A 15,243-nucleotide genomic window follows, 5' to 3' on the forward strand; every position below is an offset into this window, starting at 1 on the left:
TCATTTTGTTTTTCCATATGCATATTGAGTTGTTCCAGTACTTTACATTAAAAACTATCATATTTGTCAAGGTCCTATCAAGGAAGAAGAAACCACACCAGTTATTTAAACAGAGTTAGTATGGGAAAAAATGTTAATTGGGTATAACATTGTCAACTAACTAAAAAGACAAGAACACTAAGTTATCATAGAAGTAGCAACTGCCATCCCTGGGAATGAGGGAATAGAGGAAGAGGTTGGGATTATTAAATCTTAGAACCCTGTTCAGTGGAAATTCAGATCTCAAAGGAGAGGGCATTGTCTTAACTGGTGCTGGTATCTGGGGTGAGAGGTTAGGGATGCAGTGGGGCTCGTTCTGCCAGTGCCCAGAAGACTGTAAACTAGATTCAACTACACAAAGAAGGCACTACTGCTGCTGGGAGTGAAGAATTGTTGCTAAGGTGACACAGGAACAAGAAACAGACAAGAAGCCCACAGGAAGGAGCAAGTCCCTTCTTCCTCCTCCAGCGTTGCAGTCTCCCTCTAGTTTCCGCTATTGACAGAGCCTAATTAGGAGCCACCTGGCAAAACCAAAAAGTGGTTTGCAGTTCTGGCCCAACCATCATAGAGTAGCATATAGATAGGTGGGTTGGAAGCTGAGAGCACCAATAGTTTTATAGCTGAGAGCCAGTGGTTTTATAACTGAAGGCACTGGTGAAAAATAAGGCTCCAGGAATTAATGGAATACCAATTGAGATGTTTCAACAAGTGCATCCAGTGCTGAAGGTGCCAACTAGTCTGTGTCAAACAGTCGGAAGATACCTTCTTGATCAACCAACTAGAAGAGATCCGTATTTGTGCCCGTTCCAAAGAAAGGTGATCCAACAGAATGTGGAAATTATCAAACAAATATCATTAATATCACATGCAAGTAAAATTTTGCTGAAGATAACTCAAAAACAGTAGCAGCAGTACATTGACAGGGATTCAAGCTGGATTCCGAAGACAAAGTGTAACAGGGATTATCATTGTTGATGTCACTTGCATCTTGGCTGAAAGTAGAGAATACCAGAGAGAAGTTTACTTGGGTTTTATTGACTGTGCAAAGACATTGAACTGTATAGATCATAACAAATTATGGATAACACTGAGAAGAATGGGACTTCCAGAACATTTAATTGTGCTCATGTGGAACCTGTACATAGACCAAGAGGCAGTCCTTCAAACAGAACAGGTTTAAAACTGCATGGTTTAAAATCAGTAAAGATGTGTCAGGGCTGTATCCTTTCACCATACTTAGTCTATGCTGAGCAAATAATCTGAGAAGCTGGACTGTATGAAGAAGAACAGAGCATCAGGATTGGTGAAACACTCATTAACAACCTGCGATATGCGGTTGACACAACCTCGTTTGCTGAAAAGTGAAGAGGACTTGAAGCACTTACTGATGAAGATCCAAGACTGTACAGCCTTCTGTATGGATTACACCTGAACATAAAGAAGAGAAAAATCCTCACAATTGGACCAGTAAGCAACATCATGATAAACAGAGAAAATATTGAAGTTGTCAAGGATTTCATTTTGCTTGGAATGGCAATCAGTGCCCGTGGAAGCAGCAGCCAAGAAATCAGACAACGTATTGCATTGGGCAAATATGTTGCAAAAGACCTCTTTAAGGTGTTAAAAAGCAAAGATGTCACTTTGAGGACTAAGGTGCTCCTGACTCAAGCTATGATATTTTCGGTAGCCTCATATGCATGTGCAAGCTGGACAGTGAACAAGGAAGACTGAAGAAGAATTGATGCCTTTGAATTATGGTGTTGGGGAAGCGTATTGCATATACCAGGGACTGCCAGAAGAACGAACAAGTCTAAGTCTATCTTGGAAGAAATACAGCCAGAGTGCTCCTCGGAAGTGAGGATAGGAAGACTTTGTCTCACAGACTTTGGACATGTTATCAGGAGAAACAGTCCCTAGAGAAGGACATCCAGCTTGGTAAGGCAGAGGATCAGCTAAAAGGAGGAAGACCCTCAGTGAGTTGGATTGGCACAGTGGCTGCAACAATGGGCTCAAACATAGCAACGATTGTGAGGATGGCGAAGGACTGGACAGTGTTTTGTTATGTTGTACATAGGGTCGCTGTGAATTGAAATCAACTGTTGTTAGGTGTTGTCCAGTCAGAACAACTAGATGGCACTTAACAACAGCAACATCTGGTAGAGTAAGTTTCCCCACCTAGTTCTGGTGGTGGGTGCGTTTGGGTTAAGAGCTCAGCTGCTAACCAGAAGGCTGACAGTTTGAATCTACCAGCCATTCCTTGGAAACCCTATGGGGCAATTCTGCTCTGTCCTACAGGGTAGCTGTGAGTCAAAATCAACTCAGTGGCAGTGGGTTTTGTTTTATGGTTTTTTTTTTTTTTTTTGGTTCGTCTTAGCTGTTCTTGGCACATTTGCATTTTCATGTAACTTTTAGCACTAGTTTGACTAGTTCCACAAAAAGAAAACATTTTGAGGTTTTGATTGGAGCTACACTGAATCAATTTGGGAGAACTGATTTTTTTTTTTTGTTATAGTATTGAGTCTTCCAATCCACGAATATGGTATGTTCCATTTATTTAAGTCTTTCATTCCTCTCCGTAATGTTTTTTAGTCTTTTTACATAGAGGTCTTACACAGCTTTTGCTAGTTTTAACCGTAAATATTGGATATTTTTTACATTATCTTAAGTAGTATCTTTTATAAGTTTCAACTTTTTAATTGTGAAGATTTTTCAAACAAACATCATTTACATTTTTGTAATGAGACTTTATTATACCTACCACCCAGATTTAAGTAGGGAGATTTACTTCATTTGTTTCATCTACCCTTTGTTACTGTTATTTCTTAAAACAAAGTATCTTAAAGCTCAGATCTCATGTCATTTCACTTATATAGACTTAAATATTTATCCCTTAAAAAAATGGACATTTATAACCATAATATTAAGCCATATTCAAATTAGCCCTTTAACCTCAAAAATGTCTTTTTACTCTTGGTATATTCAGTTTGCTTTTAATTAGTAGCATATTGGAACCTATATTTTATATAGCATATTTATGAAAATATTAGCTTAACCACTAAAATATTAAATAATAAAATATTCCCTATGGCAGTTAAGAACAATTAATTTTTTTCTTATGATGTGAACTTTCTGTTTCTAAATTCATTAAGATTTGTGACATCCTCAAAGCCACACTGTTACAGACCTACTGTGTGAATAAAACTGTCCTTTTCTTTGATTTGGTGTTTCTGACTTTAGAAACCTAATGTGTGACAGAAATTGCCATTCTTTAGTTTTTTTACATCTTCTATTCCTGTGTTTCTTTTAGTGGGCACATAACTGTGAGGGAGTGATCAGTGGGATTAAAAGCAAGTGCATTTTTTTGACACAGTTTTAGTTTTTGTTACCTTTTGTGACCTCTTCTTGCCCAGACTAAGTTCTTCAAATGTAAAGGGGAGATGCAATTATGAATTATTTTCCTTTGTAGCATCACACAGAGTCCTCTCCTTCATTGCAGCTGATTTTCTTCCCCATGCAGTATTCATAGGTCTGTTTCTAGAAGAGTGTGGCTAGTGGGCCATAAGAACTTCTAGGCTTGGCAGACTGGACTGTGTCTTGTTTATCCTCTAACATGAGAAAATTCCCATTGAAAAAATATTATAGCAACTTTCCTGCAATTGGATTAACCTACACACAGAGATATTTGACAGTGACTGAGAAAGGAAGAGTCTCTTATCTCCCCTGTATCTGCAGGAAGGATGGAGCTAATTAATTTGTGGTCTAAAGAACCATCCAATAATTCCCAAGATGGCAGAAATTAGCATAAAGTGAATTTCGATCAATATTTTAACTTACCCAGTGATTATTGGTGGAGGGTAAGGTTGGGGGGGGGTCTTAAAAGTTAGGTCTCACTAGTAAATAAATATGACAGCCTGATATTGCCTGTTTCTCCCTCCTCCCTTATTATCACCCCTGGGTATCTCACTACAGATTAGAATGACCCAGTGTTGTCACATCTACTGGTATCTTTGTGCACAGACCGGAGGGTATATTCTCATTTTTGAAAAAAGTGTGTTTATTTAAACACAGAGTTAGATGATAAGTTCATATTTAAATACAGGCGTTTTGCTTCTTCTGATCAATAGTGTTACATTGAGAGGATATGAGAAAAGAACTATTTTACTACTTTGGTTTAGCTGTTGTATAAAGCCTTTTTTTCTTGTAGTATCAGATTAACAAATTTGAGGATCATTTTGTAAGTATCTTGAAAAAAATAGGAAAAGAATATCTTCCCAGTGTAAGCGCTAACTCAGCAAATGCCAAGTTTAGATCAAAATAAATTGCAAACATAAAAAAAAAAAATTTAACCGATGGAACAAATTTTTTAAATATGAAAGATGAAAATCCTCTTTTATTTATGGTTTTGGAGTAAGAAGACAAGGTTTAGAAGGTTCGTTCACCTAAATGGAGTTGTATACTAATTTTTGAAATATATTTTATAAGTTTAATGTGTTTTTATAAGTTTCCTAGATGTATTTGTTGTGAAAAATTTTGCTGCATAGTGTGCTATTGTTTTCTCAAACAGTAGTCAATAAAAATAACTTTTAAGGAAATGCATTTTAAAGCAATTGTGAAGGCAACCTAAACATTTAGCGTCTCCTTAGGAGAGTCTATGGCTCAGATGTATACTGTGTTGGTACAGTTGACATAGTAATTGTAGTATGTATAGCAAAATGTAGAGGAGTGTTGATTGCAATTTACATGAATAGAATTAAAAGAACCTTTCTTAAACCAAGTTAAAGCATTCACATTATAAATTGTATATTTACTTTAAATAGTTAAAAGCCTTTATCAGAAATACGAACTTTAAAAACTACTAAAACATGCCATGGGAGAAAAGATTCTTCACATGAAAATGAAAGAGGAGTATATAATGTCTTGGGGAGTCATGCTGACTAGTTATACTAATTTCAGATGTTTTAATGTGACATTCTAGCACCTGGGAAGTATCCCCAGTAGTAAATTTCACTCTTGTTTCATTCCAGCTCTTCTGCTTGTCAGTAGGTGATTTAAACAGATTTGTGGCAATCGTCACAGTTCCCTGGGATTAAAAAAACCATGCAAAATAACCACGCCAAATCTAAAAAGCTTCCTGTTTTTGGTATCATACTCTTGACTGACTCTGTACGCCTCTGAAGAAAGGCTTGTGGATCCTTCTGGCTTTTTAAAAAACAGTTGAACTTGTGTTCTAAGTGCAGAGAAGGGTTGATGCGCTCCAGGCAGATGTGAGAAAGGATTCTTTCTCACAGCCCTTAAAACTTTCACATGGTGTTTTCAGAATCACACATTAATTTTAAATTTAGGAAGTAAACACCTGTTAGTATAATTTGTGTGTTTAAGAAGGTAATCAGATGAAATGATAGATGCACTGTTTTATTTAAGGAACCTAGTATTTAGCAGAGAAAGTAACTGACCAGCAAGTGAATTATAGGTGGAAGGATGGCTCCTTTTTTCTGAAATGAGGAAAATTGCCCTCAGTGTTGTTCATTATCTCTACAGCTGGAGCTTCATGAACAAGTGCAGTTGGAATAACCAGGGTATTGCAGGAGCAGAGAGACTAAGCACAGTAAGCCTTTCAGTAACAAAGAAAATAAAAACATTTCTGTGTAACATGCTTCCACACTTATCTGTGTTCGGTGGTACTGTTTGTGCTGAACTAAAGCATCTGCTGCCCCAAGTTAAGAGAGAACAAACTCAACATGGCGTGAAATTACTGAACTGCCATTCACATTCATTAGAGTTATATTGTTACCAGCCACAGGCATGACTGGCTTTTGCATGAATAATAAAATAAAACTCGGCTTTGTGAATTTTACCTTAAAACATTACAAGGCACAGTGCTAACCTTGAGCCTTTGTCAAGTATTTCCAGGAGTGGGTTTATTTTAGAGCAGCTTTCCTCAACACAGTAGGGTCAAGACCAGTAAGTAAGAATTCAGAAGTAGGGAAGAAATACTGTTGTGTGATGTCTTTGGAGAGGGCATTGTGTTCAGTCAGTATACACATCTTTTAAACTAATATTTATTGTATTTACAGTTGTTAGAGATATAAAAATTATTAAAGTATCATTTGACCACCATCATAGTAATAATTGATTTGGGCAAAAATTTGTCAATCAAAAATCATCATAATTTCAAAATATCTTCCCCCCCCCCCAAAAAAAACCTGTTGCTGTCAGGTCAGTTCTGACTCACAGCGACCCTGTAGGACAGAGTAACTGCTCTGATAGGGTTTCCAAGGAGCCGCTGGTGGATTTGAACTGCTCACCTTGATACTTATCACACCTACTTCTCACAGATCACCTATCTTGTTACCTGACAATCAGTAAAAAACCTACCATCCGACTATTTTGCACATTAACAACGTCACATACCCTTACACCTTCACTGGGCACATCTCTCCAGGGTGGTAAGGAGGGTGTACTTAACCCCAGCCTGGAACTGGCTCAGGCTCCTCCCGGCTCATGCCTCCCATCCCTACTCCCAGCTGTCTCCTGGCGCACCCCACCCTCTGCTCAGCCCAAGCTGGGACACTGGCCAGCAGCCCACGGCGTGGATTCAGATTCTGGCAAGCAGAGCAAGGGCTAGCCCGTGACTGCTGCAGGTACAGAGGGACTGCAGCTGCCCAGCTGGGAGAGCTGGGGCCAGGAAGGAGGGGAGGCTGGGGTAGGAAATTGTATTTCGCATAACGCTGATTTTTGCATAGCGTAGTCTTTGGAACCTAACCATGTCAATAAGTGAGGAGTAGATGTAGTTACAAAGAGAAAAAATACTAACTTTACGGGGAGAAACGGGCCGACACCTTATCCACTTGATCAAAGTTAATATCACCAGGAATGGGACAAGTTGACATTATATGCCACCTAATAAAATAAAATAAAATAATTTTTTTTTTTATAATAAAATCGCATTGAGGAGACAACATCACTTCTATAGTATGAGAAAACACTAGACAAGCCCAAATTGAGGGGAATCCTACAAAACAACTGGCCTATACTATTTAAAAATGGCAATGTCATAAAAGACAAAGAAATGCTAAGTAACTATTCCAGAATAAAAAAGACTAAAGAGATAAAACAACTGAATGCATTCTGTGATCCGGAATTTTCGTTTCTTGTCATTTCACTGATGTGAAGAAGTAGGATATTTAAATGGGGGGGGGGGGATCTTTTTAATTAGTGGTCTGAATATAATATACTCAGTTTCCTTCCTATTTTGCTTTCCTCATTTATATGGATTTCAAGCAGTATGGTAGGTTTTGGTTGGTGGTTTTTAAGCAAGTCAAGAATGTTAGGTCTCCTGCCTATTGAATTACATTTCAAGCTGTTGAGAACTTGAAAATGATCATGCTTGTCTTACCAGCTTTTCAGTAAATGGAAGAAAGTAGAGTACTGAAGCTGTTTAAAAATAAAAGAATGCATCATTTAAAAGTTTCATGAAAAAATAATAAAGTTTCTTGTGCACTTATAAAATGAAGTAGTGATCACTAAGATGAATTCATAAGGAAGTTATGGTATGCAGAAAGAAGTTCGGTGTGGTTTTTAGATAAGTAGATAATAAAAAACCCATAGCCGTAGTCAATTCTGACTCGTAGCAACCCTATAGGACAAAGTAGAACTGCCCCATAGAGTTCCCAAGGAGCGCCTCATGAATTTGAACTGCTGACCTTTTGGTTAGCAGCTGTAGCACTTAACCACTACGCCACCAGCGTTTCCAGGTAGATAATGGGAATGCTTTATTTTCATGAAGGCGATTTCATGTGTGTCTGATTTTTTTTGTGGACAAGATGAAGAAATAAACAGTGATTTTAGTTAATTGAATGAATGATTAATTGAGTAACCATACCCAAGATGAACGATTGGATTCCAGTTCATAGATGGTTTCTGGTGCTGTATCTGATGCAGAGAGCTATTCTTGGTTTTCTTTTCAACTTTAATTAATAACCTGTATGAAATCATTGACAACGCATAGATTGAATTTATAAATGACACAAATCTGATAGGGATAGCCAAAGCACTGGATGACTGAAACAGGAACTGAAAGATAATGGTAGGCAGGAATTTATCAAAATAAATCTGTCAGGAATAAAATCTACAAGGACAACCAGTGTTAGTAAAAGGGGGAAAAAAAAAAAAAGCTTTAGGTTAATTCATGGAGAATCAATTTGCCAAATGACCAACTGGCCATATTTACCAAATGTATTATCTGTTTCATTTAATTTTGATTTAATAATTTAGTAAGGAAAATGAAAACCACACTAGTATTCCAAACATAGGGAGATTTACTACAGGGAATTGGTTGTATATGTGTTAGAAGACTGAACAAGAGAAACGGGACACTGAGCTATTAAACAGATACATTTTTTTACTACAGGAAGCAGACGCCACACCAAGAGCTGGAAAACAGAAGGAAAGAGCCTGTCATAACTTAGGTGCTAGAGGGATTCCTGTGGAGCTGGTAGTTAAATGTCTGAGGAGGAGACATCTTTCAGGGCTAGTGATACTGAAGTACATATTACTAAAAGGTGTTCATTTACAGAGACCAAAATATTTAAATTGAACTCTTTTTTTAACTAAATGTGATATCCTTAGAATGAACATCTCTTCAATCTTGAACATGGTTCTGAAAGAGAATAAAATTAATTTGACCTTGATCATGTTACTTAATATTCTGTGCTTCCGCTCCCCCCCCGCCCCCCCCCCCGCCTTTAAAATGGCTTTACTATCAGTAGCTTTCCTGCCTTAGGTGTAGTGCTAAGTGAGTTCTCAGAAAGGGTAAGTGTTTATAGAAATTTAGACGGGATTAAAAAAAAGAGTGTGGCAGATAAATTGGGCTAAAGTTCTCTTTGACTGTTGGTGTGTGCTGCTTTTTTATCTCTCACTGACACCTTAAGCATTATTAAATGCTTTTTAATATAGAATGTTTTAAAATAAAGGTATTTGTCATGATCTGAAACTTTGAAGAACAAATTCTGGAATTGATTTCTCTGTCTTTTTTTTCCACCCCTCTCCTCCCAAAAACTGCTTCTTTAGGTCAGTAACAGATCCAAGAGATGGAAAGAGAGTAGCACTCAAAAAGATGCCCAACGTCTTCCAGAATCTGGTCTCTTGCAAAAGGGTCTTCCGGGAATTGAAGATGTTGTGTTTTTTTAAACATGACAATGTAAGTGAAATTGATGTTTGGGGAAAACCGCTTCCTAAACCTACTTAATTAGTAATGGGCAGGAAAGGGTTAAAAAGAGCACATGCAAGTAAAATTTGGAAATCAGCTACAGTTCTTTGCCAAACTATAAAAAGCAGTAAACACTCCAGTGAGGTTATAGGAGAATGCCTAGGGTTTCATTTCATATGTTCTGATCGAAAGGCGTGTGCACACACGTGCGTGCACACACACACACGTATGTTTTCTTTCAGTACTTTGCCTCCCTTTTATATATACTCTTTATGTCTTTATGACTGTCTTAAATTTTCACTATTGCAGTCAGTGGTTTTCAACCGTAGTAGCCTATTAAAATCATCAGGGAGCCCATACTATCAAAATTTACTGGGAGGTTTGAAAATTAAGCTATGAATTGTTCAAGGCCTAACCTCCAAATTAGGAAACATTGAACCTATTAAGTTTCAGATTGACTTCTGAATTGTCTTGTGCACTCTCCGTTTGTCAGTCTGAATGTCTTTTTTAATTCTAAGAGTGTAAGCTATTAAATATTTTTAAAGCCCTTAAAAAAGGAGCATATATTTGTAGGGAAAATATATTAGAAAGAAACCACAACCAAGGTTTTTGGACACCTGAGGCAAATTAGACCCTTTTTATGATTGAAAAATGAGCAAGTTTAAGTGAATTCTAAGATTTATTGATTGACAGGTAAATATTGGTGCAAAGCAAATGTTACTATTTACCTGAGAAACAATATTAATATGCAGTATAATATATAGTGTGCGTGGTTTAAGTGGAAATAATTGGCTCCTGATTTAGCCTTATTTTTATCTTTTAATACTTTTAATCAGAGGTTATGTTACAGATGTGACAAAACACTTTCTCCCCACTGCCACCCCCCCTCCCCCAACGAAAGAAAAAGTACAACCCTTAAGGTAATATAGACTCTCTTATTTTTGTCTGTGTTTAGAGATGTCAGGGCTCTTGGGGACTAGACTCATTGTGGTTGAGTCTAGGTTCTCTACAGCTAGTCCTGAATTAAAAGTTTGATACATGTTATTTTCCCATGTGTTGTTTTTACATAGTTTTCAATTTCATGTGAAAAGAAAAACGATCTCAAATTCCGCATATAATCGTACTGAACCTATGCTATCTTAATTGCCGAAATAAAAACTTTTTCAGAATAATAACTATTTCTTGTGAGTCTGACTGCTTTTTTGCCAAAGTTTAGGTCTTGCTTTGAGAGAGAACTTATAAAAGTTTGAAGTATTTGGTAAAACTAGGAATATTAAACTTCTAGCATGGTTCACTTGAAGCTTTTTGGTTTGACATATATCATTTTACTGATTTGTTGTTGTTGTTACCCCTCTTGAAATCTTTTTCCTAAACTTTAAAAAAAGGTATTGCTGTCCATTAGTCAGTTGGAACTACCTAGCAATGTAAGTGTCTGTGTGTGTGTTTGTTTTAATAGCTTTCAAAATACCATTCATGCTGCTATTTTATGACTGGTTCTTCAGATTTGGGGAGTGATTTAGAATGATGTCTAATGCTTGCTTATTTATTTCTCAAGTTTTTCTGAGTACCACCCTAATATTAAAGAGTGCAAATCTTACATACCTAGTCAGAGACTCAAGTAAATGTATCCGTGGTGAAGAAATATTTCAAAGGTGGCTGCAGGAATTCACTTACCAAGAGTTTCAATTGTGTATTATGTTCAATCTTGTCTTCTTATGTAAAGGAGGGGTGGTATAATAGGCTGCTGTTCATCTCTGTTGGTATCTTTGCTCATGGCTCATTCCTATGGAGTAACTAATTAAGTTACAAAGACAGTGTCAAAGTGAATAGTATAAGAAAAGAAACAAACTGAATTCTTGAAAATTACACCAATTAAAACACAGCAACCACTGTTTGGAACTCTTGAGCTCTATCGTAAGAGAGTGTCTGTGACCTCTATGGGAGTGTTCAAATGTTCAAAAGTGAAGCAGCTAGTTGGAGCTGAGGTGTCATGGCACCATTATTATAATCATAATGAATTTCTGCTGTGTTTTGAGATCTGTCTCCAAAAGCATCTCAGGGCCAGCGTACCTGGTATGTGTGGAATGCCCATCTAAGCGGAAACTGGTATTCAACGCAGTTAAGGCAACAGATGTTATTTAATTATGTCCTGTGTACAGAGCACAGTGAAGGTTTTGTGAAGCATAGGAAAAAGTTTAAAACATGATTCTTTTTGAGGAAAAAAACAAAAACCAAACCCGTGGCCGTTGAGTCAGTTCTGACTCATAGCGACCCTATACAATGGAGTACAACTGCCCCATAGGGTTTCCAAGGAACAGCTGGTGGATTCCAACGCTGACCATTTGGTTAGCAGCCGAGCTCTTTACCCACTGCACCACCTGTATGTTAATTCATTTAATCCTTAAAAGTCTTGTCAGATAGGGCTTGGTATACCTACTTTACAGAGGAGAAAACTGAGGCTTGGAATAAGTTAACTTGCTTGAGGTCAAGGTGGAAGGAGTTTGAGCTTAAATCTGTCCAGCTACAGAGCCCGTATTCATTAATTAAATAAACATTTATTGTACACATCCTATATGCCTGAACTCTACCAGCTTCTAGGAGTTTCCACCCTCAAGGAGTTTAAATGATTTTAGTGATATGATAAATACTGTGATAAAGGTGCCTTGGGAGGCCTGCCTGCATGGCTAAACATGACTACAGGACAGCCTCTTTTATAGAAAAGTACTAGAAGCATATCGGAATCACCAGAGGAGCCTTAAAAACGCAGGTTCATGAGTCTCACCACAGACCTGCTAAATATAATCACTGGGGTTGAGGCCAAGTTATCGGTATTTTTAAAAGATTCTCAGGTAAATGCTGGCAGCCAAATTGTAGACTTAAAAGGTCAAAGACACTTCAAATATGGAGAAGGTAAAACTTAAGATGAACCTTTTGAGAGTAAGACTTGAATGAATAGGAGAAGTAAGGACTGCCATGGTGAAAATGGCATTTTGAAAGATTAATCTGGCCATTGTAGGAAGATTGGATTTTAGTTTGGAAGGCTTTTATACGTCAGAGAATAGCTACAAGGCCCTGCTAGTAGCTACTACATCATCTTAAAAGGTAGATTCACCTTGGTACAGTAACTTAAGGAAGCAGAAATGGGTTTAACTCTCTAAAGATTGAGATCTTTTAGGCTTCTCACCAGTGCCTAGAGTCTGCTCTACTTTAAAGTCTTGCATATTGCTGTCTCCACCTCACCCATCTATACACGTGTGTATATGTGCCCATACACACGTAATTGTTACATGATCAACATGGGAAAGTGATGTTTGAGTGTTTTCATCAGATTCTTTGAGAATTTAATAAAAGTTATGAACCCTGTCTTGGAAAAATGCACAGACACAATTTTTTCGTCATTTTAGGCTTTCACTAATCTCCTAAAGGCCATTCAGAAACCCCTTAGGGTCCATGGTTTCTTGCTTATGAGTCCCAGCAGTAGAGGCCTTGGGCATTTTCTTGTCCTTAGCCAATAGCACTAAGCACACAATGCGTAGTCAGTGTATTTGAAGAGTGAACTATTGAGTAAATGAATGAAAGTGACAGAAAAAAGAAATCCTAGAGTCTCCATGATCTCCCTTTTGGGATTACTTTTTCCAGTCTTTTAGCTCTCATATGCTGTAGAGAAGGCTGGAATGAGACAAGGTAGAGGTAATGGAGGCAAAGAAGAATTATTCATTTTCCTTTGTGTAGTCTGACCTAACTCAAACAAGTCCTCTTATGGTTCCTAAGTTGTTGTTCAGTGCCATCTGGTCGATTTCAACCTCTAAAGTGACCGTATGTACAACAGAATGAAACACTGCCCAGTCCTGCGCCATCCTCACGATCATTGCAATGTTTGAGCCCATTGTTGAGCCAGTGTGTCAGTCCATCTGATTGAGTCTTCATCTTTTTTGCTGACCCACTACCGAGCATGATGTCCTTCTCCAGGGACTGGTCCCTCCTGATAACATGTCCAAAGTATGTGAGATGAAGTCTCACCATGCTTGCTTCTAAGGAGCATTCTGGCTGTACTTCTTCCAAGACAGATTTGTTCATTCTTCTGGCAGCCCATGGTATATTCAGTATTCTTCCCCTACACTGTAATTCAAAGGCATGAATTCTTCTTCGGTCTTCCTTATTCATTTTCCAGCTTCTGCATGCATAGTACCCATACCCATTGCTTTCGAGTCAACTCTGACTCATAGCGACCGTAGAGGACAGAGTAGAACTGCCCTATAGGAGCACCTGGTGGATTTGAACTGCTGACCTTTTGGTTAGCAGCTGTAGCACTTAACCACTACACTACCAGGGTTTCCGCATGTATAATAGGTGATTGAAAATACCGTGGCTTGGGTCAGGTGCACCTTAGTCCTTAAAGTGACATCTTTGCTGTTCAACTCTTTAAAGAGGTCTTTTGCGGCAGATTTGCCCAATGCAATATGTCATTTCATTTCTTGACTGCTGCTTCCATGGGCATTGATTGTGGATCCAAGTAAAATGAAATCCTTGACAACTTCAATCTTTTCTCCATTTATCATGATGTTGCTTATTGGTCCAGTTGAGAGAATTTTTGTTTTGTTTATGTTGATGCATAATCCATACTGAAGGCTGTAGTCTTTGATCTTTATCAGTAAGTGCTTCAAGTCCTCTTCACTTTCAGCAAGCAAGGTTGTGTCACCTGCATACCTCAGGTTGTTAATGAGTCTTCCTCCAATCCTGATGCTGTGTTCTTCTTCATATAGTCCAGCTCCTCAAATTATTTGCTTGGCATACAGATCGAATAAATATGGTGAAAGGAGGAAATCTTGATGCACATATTTCCTGACTTTAAACCATGCAGTATCCCCTTGTTTTGTTTGGTAGACTGCCTCTTGGTATGTGTACAGGTTTCACATGAGCACAATTAAGTGTTCTGGAATTCCCGTTCTTCACAGTGTTATCTGGAATTTTGTTGTGATCCACACAGTCAAATGCAATTCATAAGTAGGATAAAAAATCATACCAATTTGGCACGAATAGTACCCTTTTCTGAATGCAGACATGCTTTTGAGCTGCAGACATCAGTAATACTAACAATTCTGCTATGCATTGTGAAAAGTCAAAGGATACTATAGAGGCAGGTTGCTTTCCAGTGGATTTGATGTTGTTTGGTGTGTCCCTAAAGTTTGTGGTACTGGGCAGATTCTTGATGCATTTAAAATAATAGCCTGTCATGTTCATGAACTGGAAGACTCAATGCTGTTAATATGCCTATTATGAGCTATATATTCAATGCAATCCCAATCAAAATCCCAGCATGGTTTTGTATGTATGTGTGCATGGAACTGACAAACTTATTCTAAAATTTATATTAAAATCCAAAAGATACAAACTAGCCAAGACAATCTTCAAGAAGCTGTACAGACTTGGAAATTCACATTATCAGATATCAAATTATATAAAGCTCCAGTAACCAAGGCAGCACAAGGATAGGCAGATAGATTAATGAAATAGAATAGTCTATAAACTGACATGCACATACATATTCACCTGATTTATAAGAGAGGCACTAGTGCAATTCAGTGAGGAATGGATGGCCATTTCAGTTAACAGTTCTGAGTCTATGAGGTATTCATAAAAAAACCAAACCAGACTCAGTGCTGTCGAGTTGATTCCAACTCATAGCGACCCTATCGGTATTAGGTATTCATACGGACAAAAAATGTGCCTCAACCCCTACCTCACACTATATACGTAAATAAATTAAAAACAGATCATTAGCCCTAAATGCGAAAAGTAAAATAATAAAACTTCTAGAATAAAACATAGGAAAATATTTTTTAACTTTGAGATAAGCAAAGACTTTTAATTGTGCTTTAAGTGAAAGTTTACAATTCAAGTCAGTTTCTCATGCAAAAACTGATACACACATTGTTATGTGACCCTAGTAGCTCTCCCTATAATGTGACAGCACACTCCTCCTCTCTACCCTGTAT

General features: G+C 37.7%; 1 protein-coding gene across 4 annotated transcripts in view; it reads left to right on the plus strand.

The window, feature by feature from the left end:
• The window catches only part of NLK (nemo like kinase), a 197,314-nt gene that overhangs the window by 102,279 nt on the left and 79,792 nt on the right, over positions 1–15,243 (plus strand). For all 4 annotated transcript variants that reach the window (XR_010318404.1, XR_002787404.2, XM_064271461.1 and 1 more), the window contains exon 2: positions 9,109–9,238. Coding sequence is in view for 2 of the 4 variants with exons in the window: in XM_064271461.1 (XP_064127531.1) it covers positions 9,109–9,238 (130 nt within the window). In the remaining 2 variants the exon portion in view is untranslated. The remainder of the gene's footprint in view (positions 1–9,108; positions 9,239–15,243) is intronic.

Source organism: Loxodonta africana, chromosome 18 (assembly GCF_030014295.1).
Source record: "Loxodonta africana isolate mLoxAfr1 chromosome 18, mLoxAfr1.hap2, whole genome shotgun sequence".
NCBI classification, from domain to species: Eukaryota; Metazoa; Chordata; class Mammalia; order Proboscidea; family Elephantidae; genus Loxodonta; species Loxodonta africana.